Consider the following 17,878-nt stretch of genomic DNA (forward strand, 5'->3'; position numbering starts at 1 on the left):
TCATATTTATGCCACGTGGTTAATAGGTTAGTCTTGTCAATGGATCGGATCATACCTAAAATCCAACTCATTTTGATATGAAAATTTAAGTTCAAATAAAAATCTTATACAAAAAAAAAGATCGGATTTAATAATTTATTGGATCGGTTTTGAGGACTTAAGGTTTGATTTAATAAAATGTGAGAAACTATGTAAAATTGGATTTGATCCTTTTATTGAGGTACGATATAAACGGAAAAAAAAAAAAAAAAATCAACAAGGGTCCAATTTAATTATTCTCAGATGGCTCCCAACCTGAACATTTATCAAATGGGTCCCAAATTGACCCCAATCCGGAGTCCGGACCAGACCCGATCCATTGGGACCCCTAAATGAAGGGGTAATGGGCTCAAAACAAACATTATGACCCTTTGTTAATATAAAGGGTTGTGATGCCAAATTTGTGTACGAAAGTTGGGGACTTAAAAGGACAGGGAGGTTTCTTTTTCATTTTAAGTATTACTTTTATTTGACATTTGAGCTTTTAAAATGTATTCTATTAGTAGGAATGGACCAAAAAGTGTGTTTCATTGAGTATTCAATGACCCCACACGACCAAATTTTGCAGAATCAAAGATACTCTTTTTTTGGCTCACTGACACATGACCTTTTTTGAGGGCACACATGGATGGACCTACCCACCAAAAATTGGCTTGTTTCTTTTAATTATTTGTTTTTATTTTTTTTAAAGAGATAGTATCTCTAAATTTGTTTAGAGAGTTGTTATTGGCACCCCAACATTTACTTGTTACACCTCAATTAAAAATAAATAAAATAGATGAATGGTTGAGAATAAGTAGAAGTTGGGATGCCAATAGAAGCTCTCTTTTTTTCTTTTTTTTAGTTAGATTTAGTGTATGTTTGATAATATTTCTGAAGTCTAACCGGAGGTGGTTCACCTTTAAAATTCAAACTTTAGAAGTTTTATTTTCATTTGTTTAGTTTTAGATTTTAGATTCTAGAATCAAAATTTAGAAGTTTTGAATCAACGATGGGAGACGTTGGATGGAATTTTTGAAGTTTGATTTCTAATTTCTAGACTTAAAATATTTTCAGATTTCTCAAGTGTTATGAAATCTAACCTTAAATTTTTGGGCTTAGGATTTTATATGTGCCTAATCATAACTGTAAACAATTATTAAGATTGTTTGAACAAGTGTTGTAATGTTGAGATGAGAATTTGAGCCAAACCTTTGTAATGTTTGAATGGTGTGTTTTAATCTCTAATTGAGGTGTGATAAATAATTTAAGAAATTGGGGTGTAATACGTAAATGTTGGGGGTGCCAATAACAGTTCACTTTTATTTTAATGTAAATCTAATAATATTTTGTAGCTCAAAATGTTGCAAATAGTGATTGAGTGAGGGTTGTAATAATTGTTGATTATTGACGTCTCCTCTTTTCCAGTTTTTATTTGCCCTGGACAAAGTGCTTTCAAAAGAAGTTTGCACTTTTGTTGGAATCGCTTTATAAAGTATCATGATTGTGTGATTGGATGTTTTATAATCATGCCCAAGAAGTGGTTTTTGGAGTCTAGAAGCCGATATGATCATTTGATAAAGTATAAGATTTTATACAATAGATGTGTAAATGACTTTGATATCCCTTAGAAAAAATGAGAAAATGTAGGCATTTTCACACACAAAAAAAAAAAAAAAAAAAAAAAGGAAAAATACAGATCGAAAAGAGGAAAGGAGTATAATTATGGATTGGGATAGTAATTTTGATATTTTATTAAAAATAAGGGAGAGAAATGGAAGTTTGGGTTACGTCGATGAGTGGAACCACCATCGGCAAAAGAAGTAAGCATGAAGCAAAGTACATATGAGTGCTTCTCCTTGTTTTTTAACCCATTTTTGGCTTCTGGCTTCTGGCTTCTGGAGTGTTACCAAACGCCACTTAAAAGCATATAAAGTTTTAAACTTGTCCCACATGACAATAGATAAAGTTTTCTGAAAAAACTTGCTAGTGGAGGAAGACCTCCTAAGGGATTAGAGACATAGGGCAGTTAAGAAAGATCTTTCTTGTATTATCCTACATAATCTCGAATGTTATCAGTTCTAATAGCTAGACCAAATGATAATGCAAGTAAAAGTACCTAGATTCATGGAGATATAGAACAACATATAGGTTATCATGCTTGCATTTCCATCATTTGAGAGTCAACTCGGTCAAGTCAATTTGAAAATACTTCTAATTAGGTAAAAAAATTTACTAAGTTGTTCGAGCGTATTAGGGATGACAATCTTAACACAACCCACTAACACGACTAAAAAATGACAAGAAATTAGTGGGTTTGGGTCAAAATAGTGCTACCCATCTTACATGATTATTAAATGGGTCAGGTCCGGGTTAGGGGTGTCAATCCGTTTTGACATGTTTAGTTACTCTGTCATTAACACGTAGTTTTAAATATATAAATAATTATCTAAGAATTTTTTAAATTACCCATTTTTTTTTTTGTCTGAATTTCCTAGAATTTTTTCAAAATACCTTTTTACAAATTCCATAAAATATGGAGAGTGTTTTAAGATATTTTTCAAATAATTAATGATTAAGCTTTTAATTTGCGGAAAAAAAAAATTACTTTCCTTAGTTAATTATTTCTCGTCCCTTTAATTGGTTGTGATACATTTTTTTTATTATTATAAATCTTAGTTTATGTTTTATGATACTTAATTTATGTTGGTAGATATTGATTTATAGTAGTGTAACTTTATTTTTAATAATGATATTTTTATTTTTGGTGGTGGAAATGAAAATTATTTTTTCTAATAAATATTAGAATTTTATTAAACATGTTATATATGGTCGGGTCAAGTATACCTATTTATAGATGGGTTGGGTATGGGTTCAAGTTTTTCACATGATTATTAAATGGGTTAGATTCGGTAAATTTTCATAATACCCAAACCTCAACATGACCTGATTCATTGCCTCCCCTCGACCACAAATAATATTTGCGGAGAAAAAATATTTTAAATATTAAAAGTTTATTTTTTAAATATTCATAATAGACTGACTAGCAAGTTGCACATCACCAAGTACTCATTGCATTCCAACTTTTAAAAGACATAAATAAATAAATAAAATTGCTTAAATCAACTTTTAATTTTATTACTTCCTTTGATTCCTACTTGTTACATCGCACGAAAGAATTTTACACTAATATTGAAGATAAAGAACCCATCGCTAACAAGAGTTTGTACATATTTTACACTAAATCTATTGTTACTTCGTAGTAGGAGCTCCTATGGATTTTTACCTAACTTGTAAATCATGATGTTTTGAAAATTGAATATAAAGTTTGTGAAGCTTTAGTGTTGTGGTTTCTCTTTGATTTTCAAGAAAAAGAAAAATAATGCAACTAGTACTGAGTAGCTTGCATTAGTGAGTCCCTAAATTTAATATTTTTTTTATTTGACCCATCCAAGTTGACTCGCACGTCGATGATTTGATTCGACTACATTCAAGCTGAGCTGAGTGTACTGGTTTTAAAACTCTGGGTAAAGTGTCCTTGTTAAAAAGGATGGCTGTTTAATTTTCTTCCCGAATCCACTTGGCCAATTTGAACTATATGCTTATGTTCTAATTTTAACTTCAATCTCTAACTTTTATTTATTTCAATTAGAATTCCTTAAGAATTGAATGGAGACGATTGCAAATATCAGAATAGGATTTTGATAATATGATACTGATGATTTTTAACCAATCATTTATCCCTTATGTAAGGGTAGTTATATTATTTTTTAGACTTGGTATGTCTTTGATAACACTTCAGAAGTCTTAATGGAGGTGGTACACTTTTAAAATTCAGTCTTCAAAAGTTTTATTTTTATTTATTTTGTTTTTATATTTCAGACTTCAGAATCGAAATTTAGAAGTTTTAAACTTACGATGGGGGATGCTAGATGAAACTTCTGAGGTTTGATTTTTAATTTTCAGACTTTAGACATCATAAGTGTTATCAAACATAGCCTTAGTTAAAGTCAATAGTCAAAGATACAAATATAATTTTTTCTAACTTCAGGGAGGCATATTGTTAAATTTGCTCACTTAATGAAGGAGGTAATTCCAAAATAAAAAACACTCTCCAACTAATCAAATAAGTGGGCTACAGGGTACCGTACTGTCAAGTAGCTTTGTTTATCTTATTTACAGCCCAACAACACACACACTTGTTATCCTTGTATTTTGGCCTTCTTGTTTTAAGATATAATTTTATTTTAAGTTCCTTGATTGTAGTATTAAATATTAATTAGAAAACAGTTAAGACACATAATTGTACCCTAAATACCTAGAATCTAATTCCAGAATAAGAAAATACTTAGGAATCCAACACTCAACACAAGTCACAATTGCAACGATTCGCCACAATGACCAAAACCCGGCATGGTCCACTGGCACGACACATTTTCCTAAATTCAAAATTAACTTAAAAAAAACTCGAACCTTAATAAACACAAGTGGATGACAGCATTACGGTAACAAAGGGAAACAAATGCTTATGGCCCCCATGATCTTTTTATTCATCAAATGGATTCGAAAGCTCTGGATACATTAACATAGAAAATATTTGTAGCAACTTAGACTTAGATATGGTAAGATTGTTAAAAAGGTGAGGAGATATCCCTTTCAACAACTTTTATATAGTAAGTTATGAAAAGGGGAGAATAGGCAGAGAGATATGTAGCTTAAAAGCTAAGATGTGGTCCCATGTTTTAAGTAGAAAAGATGGGAGACAAGACAACATAGAGAGGCTAAACTACACAACATGACACACCAATATAAATATTTATATGTTATGGGTTTATATATATATTAATAATGTAAAGTAGAAGAAGCATATGTGAACAAAAAGAGGGTTTAGAAATTAAGATAAGATACAAAGATGTGAGGACGTGGAAGGGAGACAAGAGTTTGCAAGTAACGAAGAAAAATGTTTGATTAAGATTAAAATTTTAAAATTACTTTATAAGTGGGGTTTTGCTTTGGAAATCCCATGTCGGAATGGGAACTCTAGAAAGACTGGCACACGTGTGGTTGTTAGTGGTATCTTTGACTGTGCCAAGTGGATCTTCACTCTTCGATGAATCCAATGGTCTCTAATAGGGTAGAGTTTTGGATGTCATCATTACCTCGAGATTTAATCCTTACAATTATAAAAAAAAAAAATTTTTGGAACCAAGGTATTTGTGGAGTTTTATAGTACTAGTCAATAAAAATGTACTCTTAATCAAGTCACACATTCTTGCTAGTCGAGTTTTTACTCAATGGTTTTTTTGTAATTTCACTAATACTATGTATAATCCTAGTTAGATTTTCTGGGATGTATATATTTCTTATTTTTGAGTGAAAAGGTGTAATTTGTAACTACGAGTTTTCTCTTTATAATGGGATCGGTGTGATTCGTGGATGTACCTTGATCTTGAGGGAACCACGTAAAAATCTATATTTTTATGTGTGATTTGTATTTTATTTCGATTCGTTTATTGGTTCGATTGTCCCTATTTTTTCAACAACAATTATTAGGATAAATCATTAAAGGGGATTTGAACTCAAGACCTCCACTTCCCGAGGCATGATCTTGGCCATCTCACCAAATCTTGGGGGTTCTTATAATCACGATGTTCATGCGTACATATAACATAGAATTCAAAGAAGAAATGAAGAGAGAAACAATGAAATGATGTACACCTTTTGAATAGGTTTGCCGTCCAAGTAGATGAACGCGTCACTTAACATTTTGGAGCCAATTCATTAGAAATAGACAATTACACATCCAACAAATATAACATATTTCTTCCTTCATAGCCAACTTTTAATAGATGCCCGAAAGTCACTCGTCTATTCTTATCCCAAAATATGCCTATTTACTCTTTCAACTTTTCTCCATTTTTGTATGTGAAGAATACAAAATCCAATGTCGACTCATGAAGAATACAAAATCTCGATCATTAAAATACAAAATCTAACGGTCAAATCGAAGGGATACATGTGATTTTTATCTCAATTGTTATATTTTTGTTTTAATGGCCATGATTCCGTGTTTTGTTTTTGGTAAGTAAAGGGATCCCAACTCGTTTATGATAAGGACGTCACTTTAAAAGACCAAACATAGTATCGTTGGTGGAATCTTACCATACAACTTTGCTATATTTACACAGTAACCTCAAGTTTAGGTATAGCTTTTGAAAGTTAGTAATTAAAAGAAGAGTCATGATGAATGCACGCTGTTTTGGTATGCAGTTAAGTATGCGGATGATGTGGTAATGGCACAGAACCATAGATCGTTTTCATCAGGATACAAGAAAAAGATGTGTGATTCTATGCCCTTTTCACGTCAGCCGTATGCTCAACCACGTACCAAGACTACGTGCATTCATCATTATTCTTAAAAGAACAATGAATATGGTTATGTTTTTCTCACATCCCCAAAATAGATTAGTGAGGAAATGTTTTATTTTCAAGTTTTTTAGATTTTTATACAATAAAAATCTAACTACAAATATGGAAAGCAAGACTAATAATTTTAAGAATGATAGTCCCTTAATGCAACTCCATAGAGAATGAGCACAATGATTTTGATAAGATCTTTAAATCTTATGTTGTTGATTTTTTACCCACCAGAAGTTAGTTGAGATGGCAAGACTGATTGGATTTGCTCCACAGGCCATGACTTTGAATCTCTATATACTCTTCCACAAAAAAGGTGATTATTTAACTATTATACATGTACAGGGTAGGATGGTACTGTGACCCACCAAAGCAAAATAAGAAGAAAAAAATGTTGTCGATTTTCTTTGAAGGAAATCATTCTTTCAATTTAACACTAAAATTCTGTATTTTATTTCTATAAATTCAATTGCCTACATTCTGATATTTATAGATAATGACTTCTAAATAACATAATACTCTTACTAAATTAGAATTAATTAAAAAAAATCCTAAAATAATTCAATGACTCTAAAGTAAGTAAATAACCTAATATGTAGTACGATTCCTAACATAATTTATTGGTAAAATCTTCAAAACATCTAGTCTTAAGACTTTTTGTGAGAATGCCTACGAGTTAATCTTTTGAAGAGGACCACATATTGAGTTCTTTACCTACCCCATTTTCCCCAACAAAATAATAGCTGAAAATAAAAACAATAGTAGTATATAAGTAGGTGATTCCAACATTAGCACACGAAAGAGTAAGAAGGCTACGTGTGACACCCAATAAATAAAGCAAGAATTGATTTCAAGACCTCCCTTGTTTGCTAGGGCTTGTCTTCAAAAAGGGAGTGATCTTGTGTTCAAACCCCCCTTGTTGGCCGCTCTTAGGGATTTTCCCAAAAATTACTTAGTGCATGTTGGGAGAGGGGACTGTAATGTCCCGAGGATTAGGTGAGTGCTCTAGATATCCCTGTAATCGTAGTTCCCAAAAAAAGGAAAGTGTAGCAAAAGCAGTGACTCAATATTTGAGTTCCATACTAGACTTGGATATAGTAGCTTGGTAGCAATCACTATTGGAGATGAGATTGGAACCCAAAAACATCTAGTGTTATTGCTTCATTGATCATAAGGACATCAAGCCCAATCAATATAAGAAAAATCAGTAAGAAATATTGAAGTGGTAGGTCAAATAATTGGTCCAAAACAAATTTGCCACATTTTGTATGATTTAATTTTCTTCGGTGGTAATCGCTTAGTAATTAGTTCAATTATTGGAAATACCATGAGGATGTTGATGACCCATCACATACCAAATCTTGGATTTAGATGGAAAATTGAGGAGCGGTGGGGGACAAAAAGGTTGGTCTCCAATTTTACTCTAAAAATAAATCAATTTCTAACAAATCAAGAAACAAACTCAAGCAAATCATAAATTTTATAAAAATTAATCTTTTCAGAATTTCCACCATAATCAAACACACCCTTACCCTTAGAAACTAAACAAAAAATGAGATAAAAGTGGAGAAGGAAACTATAAATATTAGGAAACATAATAAGAGAGAAATTTTGCGCACGTAGAAGTCAATCTGATATTTCACAAAGTCCAGATTGAATAATTACATAAAATTGCGTGTATTGAGGACATCCTAATTTAAAAAAGTACCCACTTTCTAAAAATCATCAATATATACGATGTATTGCGCTTGATCAATCAGAGATTCTGTGAAATCTCGAAAAAAAGAAATCTATCTGCGAAAATCAACATAATAAAGAGTTGAGATGGTCTAGAGGTAGACCCATTTCTTTAACACTCATATGCCACTTATGATAACTTGTATTTTCCCATTGACCTTAATTTATGTTGATCAAACAGTTCAATATGTCAAGATTTCATAACAAATTGTGATAATTTGACTACCGTACGAGGCACACTCAATCGACCCTCTTGATGAGACAAGTTTGAGAGCTGTAGATCTGTACGCATGGGGATACACAATTGCACTTTCTTATATAATAAAAAAAAAAGTGAATCCCGAGGCATACAGATCTGTGTCTCCCGAACTTGTCTAGTCGAGTGAGTCGATCGAGTGTGCCACGTGGGGTAGTCAGATTATCACGACACTTTCCTAATGCTGAGTTATGTTTTTAACCAATCACAATCTATCTCCTGATCAATGATTTCATCTGTGGTCCCATCCCGATAGTGATCTAATAAAATTAGACGGTCCTGATTAATTAATAGACGAAAGTCGATCATCCTAAAAGAGATTAAAATTATTTCGAGAAGTTGGTATGGTTTCCTCCCAGGAATCAGGTTTGGGCCCACTCTGATCGACAGATTTTGTTTGTATGGATCTTTAATGGTTGAAAAGCGCCACGTGTACGGTTTGAAGATGTGAAAGCTGAAAGTAGTGTGTCTTGTGCTGATAATTTATTTCTGATTTCGACATATAATCGACACCGTATCTGCTAAAATACAGTGTACCGCGTAACATTACTCAGTTACTTTTAAAACAAAATATTCAAGAGTGATTTAGACGTATCGCTCCACACTGATAGACCTTGGTCTTCTCTGAGTTGCTAACCAAAGTGACATAAATGCCCCTCATCTTCAATCTCTAACTATAACAATACAAAAACAAAAAAGAAAAATGATTTTATGATTCCACCCCCCCTCCCCCCCACATACGCCCCTTGACGTGGCATGTGTTAGAACCATAGGTTCTTTTTCTCAAGAAACAACACTGCTCATATTTATGAGGATGTACAATTGTGTATCTCGAGGGAAAAATATGATTCTAACCCATGCCACATTAGTGGACATGTGTCCGAGTTGGTTTTAGAAAATCAAAACTCAACAAAAAATAAAGAATAATGATAAATTAACAACCTCTTGGACAAACTCTCCCCACTTGGCTGAAAATAAAATCATAGATTTCATTAGGATACACAACTACACATATATTATGGGCATATGTAGTTGGGGATCTCAAGGAAAAAATTATGGTTCTATGCTCAATCATGTAGGGGGAGAGTTGTTATTTTAATTTTTTTTTAGGAGAGGGGGGTGGGGTGTTAGAAAATTACAATTCAAAAATAAATCCTTTTTTTTTAATCACCAAAATGAAGAAACATGTCATTTTCAACTTTTATCCTTCTCTTCAAGATCAAGATTCCATCTCGTTAAATTTAAGAACCTTAAAAAGATGACAAGACTTTGGAAAAATTCAAAGATGATAAATTTTTGGTAGAAAAGTTAAGGATTTCGGGCAAAAAGAAGATTGATATATATGGGTGAAAAGATATAAAAGATAAGATATATATAGAATGTTGGAAATCGAGCATAAAACTTGATTTCTTTGAAAGATGCAAATAAATCATTATAATTCTTGATCAAATCAATTTGGTTAAGAGGTGCATAAACGCTTCTTGAAAATAGTCAGAGCCTTCTGTTTGTGCAAGAGAACACGACAATACTATTTCCGAGATTCAACCTAGTCTGGTCTCAATCCCTTTTCTTTACGAGTATACACTACTTGGTAGGAACTTGTACTTTGTCTCTTTAGGACACCTAAAAGAAATATGGAGAAAAAATTTCTTGAAAATAAAGTAAAAATTGAGAGATATGAGAAAATTGATTGAGTAGTGAAAAATCAATGAACTTAAGAATTTATATAGTGGTGGAGATGAACTTAAAGAAGTGTATTACAATAAATTGATACATGTCCTACAAAATCTTTTAAGTAAGATGCATCTAGATCTATTAATTTAAATTTATGAATTTAAATTTAGACTAGATACAAGGAATTTCTATGGTTTTATCTCTACACATCATACATCCCATTTGGAAAGAAAATTCAAATTTAATAAATAATAAATTTATTTATATAAATTATAATCCAACACGAAATACATTTGAAAGTAGAAAAAAAGAAAAACGTCTAAGTAGCTTACTAAGGGATATAAATTAAAAGAAAATCATGGGATGGATTAGATATATTCAACAAAAGTAGAATATTGAAAATTTAGATGACATTATGAAACTTGACATGAATTCATTTTCAATAACAAAATTTTGACTTTGGACAAAGTGAATTAAAGGAATAAGACTCACTTAATTGACCTCAAATTTTTAGAAGGGTCTTGCTAACTTGTGCCCTAAGAGCACATATTAAAGTGCATTAAATACATCTCCAAAATAAGTTTGAGGGTAATTTAAGTATAAATATCAAATTCCATTGAGTATTTAATGCACTTTAACTGTTTTAGAATATAACATTCTATTTGTTGTTAAAGTTGATAAATAAAAAATGAGGTCAAATTTGTTAAAAAAAGAAGAGTATTTTAGAAATACCCATGTTAAATTGGTGATATTTAAAAGAGTTGTGGTGGAGTTCCATTGAAATTGACATCGTTTCACATAGTCGAGCGCACATAACCATAAATACTTTTCACTTGTATCTCGATGAAAAATATCTATGTTATTGTACACACATCCATGTCAACAATGTTTGAAACGATGTTAATTTCAATGTTACTTCAATACTTTCCTATTTAAAATATAAAATTAGGTTTACCCTTTTGACCATAAGTTAATATTCTTTTTTCTCGATGATTTATAGTGAAATTTTGATTTAGTAGTTTAAGTACTTGAAGAGTATTTTGAGAAAAATCAAGGGCGTAAACCAAATATCATCAATTTAGCAAGGGATAAAACTTAATTTTTCATTTTTGAAGGGGTAAACATAATACCACCAATTTAAAAGGGGTATTTCTAAAATACCCTGAAAAAGAATGTATCATAATTGTTCAAGACTTAAAGAGTCTAAGAAGGTAATAGAGCATTTTTGCCATTCTAAACTAGTCTCTCAAAGAAGACGGAGGTCAAGAATGTGTATCATGAGTTTCAAACCTGAAAAAAACCCCGATGGGTTATGTCCAAAATCTAAATAACTCAATTTAGAAAGATAAAAAAAAAAAACAAAGGATACACAAAGTACGAGAAACTAAGGGTAGTTTCGTAATTTAATAAAACATCTTCAGAGAACCCCATTTTTAGCAAATTCGGCTCGAAAAAGTTGTTAAAGAAAAGGAAAGACGGATTTGTGTTTTTGGTTCATCGAGAGACAGAGAGAGAGAGAGAAGAGTCACAGCGAAGCATGGGAGAAGAAAAGACTCTAATCTCACTTTGGGAAGGTGAAGGGTGAGTACTAACGTGCGCCGTCCAACTGTCTCCCCCTCATTAATGCGCCAGATTTGACTAACTTGCACACTTCGCCGAGAAACCGCTTGTTTTAGTACGAAAGTGGTTTCCAGGCGACGATAAAGACAGAAATCGAAACAAAACTCTCCACAAATCCACCATGTTTTCAGGTCACTTAGATCCTCGAGCACAGGAATTCCGGCCGAGAAGCCCTAGTTTACAGAACCAAATTACCCTTCTTCAACCACATATTTACTATCCATACCCTTCTTCTCTCTACCCATCTACAGGAGTTCAAGTTTTACCGTTTTATGATGTTGGTGTAGGTTACCAACCTTCACAATCAACGGCGTATGTTAGACTCAGCGGCGCACCACTACCACTACCACCACCACCACCACCACCACCACCACAGTTACCACCTCCTTCTCCAACAGCTACACGAGCTTTGCTTCTAAGTTCTGTCCCAACTGACGTAACTGAATCAACGGTTAGGAGAGAATTAGAGGTTTTAGGAGAGATAAGAGCCATTGAGATGGAGAGTTTACAGGATGGAATCGTGACTGTTCATTTCTATGATCTGAGACATGCAGAAGCAGCGATGATGGCTATAAGGGAACAACACATGCAGCAACAACGGCGGATGAGACATCTCTATAACGCGGTTTTGAGGAGAACTTGGAGTGGGTTTGAGTCGGAGAATTTGGCGTTGGCGGTTCCGGTGGCTTCTCCGGGAAGTGGGCTTATCGCCGGTCAAGCAGTTTGGGCTCAATTCATGTTGCCGACTGTGATTCCGGTGTCGGACGGGCATAATCAAGGAACCCTAGTTGTCTTCAATTTGGATTCTGGGGTGTCTGCTTGCAAGCTTAGAGAAATCTTTGAGGCTTTTGGTATGAAATGATGAAATAGAAATACCCTCCTCACCAATAAACAATCTCTTTCTCCGTTTTTTTATGGGTTGTCTTGTTTTTCAGAATTTCTATTGTTTCTTGGTATCTTTCAAGCTAATTTCATGCGTTTTCTTTCTTTTGTTAAATGGGTGTTCTTGTTTTCTCAGAATTTATATGGTTTCTTAGTGTTTTTCAAGCTTATTTCATGATTTTTCTCTTCTTTAGTGTCATGGGGTCTTCATTGTTTTTCAGAATTTCAATAGTTTCTTGGTGTCTTTCAACCTTGTTTCATGACTTTTTTTTTTCTTTGCTTAATGGGTCGTCTTGTTTTTCTGAATTTCTATGATTTCTAACTGTGTTTCGAGCTTATTTATTGATTTTTTTTCTTCTTTTGCTTTTATGGGTTGTCTCTTTTTTCTGAATTTCTATGGTTTCTTATTGTGTTTCAAGCTTATTTATTAACTTTTTCTTCTTTTGCTTCATGGGTCTTGTTTTTCCAAATTTCTGTGGTCCTTGTTGTCTTCCAAGCTTATTTCATGATCTCCACCTTTTGTTTCATGCGTATTCTTTAATTTTTATGCCAATTGCAGGACCAGTGAAGGAATTGAGAGAGACACCATCAAAACAACATCAAAGATTCGTCGAGTTCTTCGACATTAGAGATGCAGCTCGAGCAATCAAAGAGATGGAAGGGAAGGAAATTCATGGAAAACGTGTGTTAATTGAATTTAGTCGACCAGGAGGTAATAGAAGACGATTCTCTAACACTGTCACCACTTACTCAAACCTTAATTCCCTCAACACCACCACCAACAACAATTGTAGAAGTAACTATTACTCTAGAATTACAAATTACTCAATTTCCCCACCACCACCAATTCTTCCACCCAAATCATTTCGCCGCTCTACCTCTGATGCTTCTTCATCAAATTCCTCTTTAATACCCCAACCCTCATCCAAGAAATCAAGCTTTATAAGGGGAAATGGTACCTTTAACAACACCAAGAGATTGAATTGTGGAGGTACAATGGGTGCATTATCTATGAGTATTGTTGGGAATTTAAAGAACAACAATTGTGCGTCAGCAACAAAGCAACAACAACAACAAGGGAAGTTAAGGAACAACAGTAGATCATGGAAGGGTAATAGAAATAAGAACTCAGATTCTCATTTCTTAATAAAAGAAGATGAAATGATGGAGGAATCAAAATGTATAAAAGATACTAGAACCACTGTCATGATCAAGAACATACCCAACAAGTACAGGTGTGTTCAATCTCTTCCCCTCTGGGTCTTAAAAGTATAAAATTATTATTATTTTTTTTTGATAAATAGTATTGTATTCAAGAAAAAACCAAATCGGTCGAGATGACCAACCTGGAAAAAGCTTATCATTATTTTTGTAACAAATTTTAATTTTTATTATTAATTTTCTGGTGTGGCGGTGCAGTCAGAAACTGCTTTTAAATATGCTGGACAACCACTGCAACCACTGTAACCAACAGATTGCCGATGGAGATGATGATAATCCTTTGTCCTCCTATGACTTTGTTTATCTCCCCATTGATTTCAAGTTAGTATATTTTTCTTCTTTTATGATCTCTAATTAGTTATATTTCTCTCTTATATCAATTTTGACTTTTTTTTATTTATTTTTAAAATTCTGTTTTTAGTAACAAATGCAACGTTGGATATGGGTTTGTGAATCTAACATCACCCCAAGCAACATGGAGATTCTATAAAGCTTTTCATTTGCAACGTTGGGAGGTTTTCAACTCAAGAAAGATCTGTGAAGTCACCTATGCTCGCCTCCAGGTTTTATTTTATTATTTAATTGATTTATTTTCTTTAATGGGTTGTTGAAAAAAAAAAACAAGGTCTTTTTTAGGGTTTGTAAGCCTGGAAGGAGTAGTTTAAGAGCTCACATTTTTTTAATTGATTTATATTCTTTAATGGGTTATTGAAAAATTTGATAAAAAACAATGGGTTTGGTTTTTGTTTTAGGGTTTAGAAGTGTTGATGGAGCACTTCAAGAACTCAAAATTTGCATGCGAGACAGACGAATATCTGCCTGTAGTGTTCTCTCCTCCTCGAGATGGGAAACAGTTGACCGATCCAATGGCTATAGGTGGACACACAAATGCCATTAATAAGAAACTTGTTATTGATAGTGGTGATGGTGGTTTTGATGGAGAAGATGATGATGTGGAGGATGAGATGGACGGTCAGGATTGGTTGCATGGTTGTGATGATGACGAGGATGAAGATGAAGATGATGATGATGATGATGATGATGGTGAGAGCTCTAATGGCGGCGATGTTAATGATGATGAAGATGGAGTGCCTCGTGTTCCTAAAGATCAGCTAGAGTAGTACTAAGGAGGAGGTACTCCCTCAATATCATCAATGGGTCTACAACAAGAACAACCTTAGCTACACCACACAACGCTCGATGGGGTGCTTGTCAAGGACTTAGCCTTAGCTGTTGTGTTGGAGCCAGCCCAAGACTAGCTTTGAGTCGTGAGTAACTTAAGCTAACTTGACTCCCATCTCTCTCTCTCTCTGCTTTCTGTGTGTTAAAAGTGGTGAGACTTAGTTATTAAATCTTTTTTTGTAATTTTCAGAGAAAAAAAGAAGAAAATTTTAACATGCAATTTCCATATATCGAGGGTGGTATTAGAGAATGAAGGTTTTACACATTGGAAACATAATTGCATCTCTCTCTCCTCTCTCTCTCTCTCTCTCTCTCTCTCTCTCTCTCTGTGCAGAGTAACAGACATGGCCACCACCCTCAACCACCATTTCATAGGGAGCATGTGTCCTCGAGGTGCTGACGGTGCATGTTAGGAAATTCATTTATCTGACGCTAACATGCGCCTATACTTAAATTCAGCATTCTTGAAGATTTTGATGAGTTTCCTTGGAAAATATTATTGTTTTTTACAATCAAAATTTGTCTACCACAACCACAAGTGCACCTTAGTTACTATAGTAATCATGCATGATAGTGTAGATTGTTCCAGATAATTGTTTTTTATTTATAGCTACTAATGCCACACCAATCCCAATATAAATCACCAAAGAATTGCACACAGTTGTGGCGTGGTGTTAGTAAAAATGAATGTGGCGATAGTAACTGTTTTTAAAAAAAAAAAATTGTTCTTGTATTTATGATCACTAAACGACAAAAATGTTCTCTTGGAGTTCTTGAAACATTTATTTGGAAGAAAATAGTTTCCGTGCAATCTATCTTTTAAATGGGTGGTTGTTCCATGTTGAGAGGGACTTACCAATACCAGGTGCATGTTAGGAAATCCAATTTTAGTACACTAGCATGCGCATCTCCTTAATTCAGACGTTCAGTCCTTGAAGATGACCAATTTTCTCACTTTCGTTAGAAAATATACTTCTTAGTGTCAGTTTGTTTTGTTTTTATTTTATTTTATTTTATTTAACTGTTGTGGGTACACTAAACGACAAACATTTTATGGAAGAATTGTTCTTTTTTTTTTTTTTCTTCATACAAGTGTGGGTGGAGGTATAAACACCTCAGAGGATGCTCTATAAGTACTCTTTTCATTAACTTAATAAAAGTAGCAGTGTCCGGTTACTTCAATGTTTTCATATAAAAGAAGATTGCAAGGCTCGGTTTTCCACGTTGGGGTATATATATCGGAACTAAAGCAATTTTAATTTTACTTCCAAGTCATATTCGATGTCCACTTCAACTGATAACAACTTTTTTTTTTTTTTTTGTCATAGAAAAAAGTTTTGGACCAATTTAATCTTTTGAGTTACATTGAGGTCCTTAAATTCTTCAAAATTGATTGCTTCTCAATATTTCTTGAGTTGATTTTCATACTTAGGCCAAATTTATGAGAGACTTAGGTGATCTAAGTTCTATGTTTAGTGCTTGAGCTATAAGGATAAATCAGATCTTACATGGTATGTCGTGTTGGATTTCGGTCTAAAGTGAATGATATTGTACTGGCATGGGCCTGAGATGTTAAAAATGGTATCAGAGTCATTTTTATTTTGTAGGGAGGTTGTCATGACTTGTTGATACATTATTGACTTGACATAAAAAGGGTTGTAGACACCAAAGGGTCAAGTGCACGTTGCAGGATTTAATAGGAGGGAGGAATGGGATTAGTCCCACGTCAGACAAGCGAACATTTAGAATTTGTGTTATAAGAACAAATCAGACACCATAAGTAGGAAGCGTTGAGTCGTAGGGACAAACTAAATCCTACATGGTACAACTCTTTTTAAAGTCATGCAGACTTCGGCCCAAAGCGAATAATATTGTATTGTCGTAGGTCTAGGGTGTTGGAATACATAGATTATAGATTCAATTCTTATCTCTTCTACATAATCATATAATTTTTTTTACGTGGTATATGAATAATGAAATAAATCATCATATAATAATTGATTTATTATTATGTACATGGAGTGTATATTTTAGTTGTAGGGAAACCATCCTACACGTTACTATGGGGATGTGTTTTTTTTTTGGATGATGCATAGTACGTAGGTGGAGTTTGGTTTACATAACTCACACTAATTCATATCTCGGATAAGTTTATGTCCTCATTAATGAATTTTTTTTTTATGGGTATGAATCAACGACCTAAAGTTGATTTGTGGTGTTTCAAACCAACTGAACTATGGGTCTAAGTTGTGTTTTCATTAATAATCTTGTTATGGTTACAAATATAATTCTTGTTCTTCATACTTTTAAAAATAGAGATTTGTTACTAACAAATTTCTATGCGAAGCTAATGAGCAAATGGCATGATGCATCATTGAGATGATTGAGCATGGTTTAGATACTTCCTCCATGGTACTAATGTGTATTTTAAGTCTTTTACTAACTTAATGTGTATTCCCCTTAAATAATAACATAAATAATTTACTTTATCAAGCATTTAAATATGGAAAATGCTTTACTTCCTGCGCTCGACATTGGATCCAGCTCTTAGTTGACTTGATAGTGCATAGTGAATTGTTAATTTCCTAACTTGTATCTCAAAAAAATAAATCTATGATTATTTTTGCACTATCAGGTCAACTCAATGTTGTGTAGGTAGTGCAGCACGACTCGTCAAATATTGGTTGTGTTTAGTCACTAATGTAGTGTACTGAGTCCCAACTAGTGATCATAAACCTAAGTTTCATAGAACCTCAATCAAGTATTTATGATTTCTCATTGAATCGTGATTTTCTAACTTTTTTTTTTTCATACGCTCTTTATACGTTATCTGACCTGACAATTTATAAAATAATAAATCTATTTCTTGGG

General features: G+C 33.3%; 1 protein-coding gene across 1 annotated transcript; it reads left to right on the top strand.

Annotated features, from left to right (window-relative positions):
• The first annotated feature begins 11,577 nt into the window (after positions 1-11,577).
• On the top strand, positions 11,578-15,093 carry TEL1 (terminal EAR1-like 1). The gene is made up of 5 exons (XM_086433271.1): positions 11,578-12,573; positions 13,164-13,839; positions 14,024-14,146; positions 14,247-14,388; positions 14,578-15,093. Exons 1-5 carry the CDS (start codon positions 11,844-11,846, stop codon positions 14,944-14,946), a joined length of 2,040 nt encoding a protein of 679 aa, XP_086289397.1. The 5' UTR covers positions 11,578-11,843; the 3' UTR covers positions 14,947-15,093.
• The last annotated feature ends 2,785 nt before the right edge of the window (positions 15,094-17,878 follow it).

The sequence above is a fragment of the Akebia trifoliata genome, chromosome 3 (genome assembly GCF_017979445.1).
Source record: "Akebia trifoliata isolate Shusen 1 chromosome 3, ASM1797944v1, whole genome shotgun sequence".
Taxonomy (NCBI): domain Eukaryota; kingdom Viridiplantae; phylum Streptophyta; class Magnoliopsida; order Ranunculales; family Lardizabalaceae; genus Akebia; species Akebia trifoliata.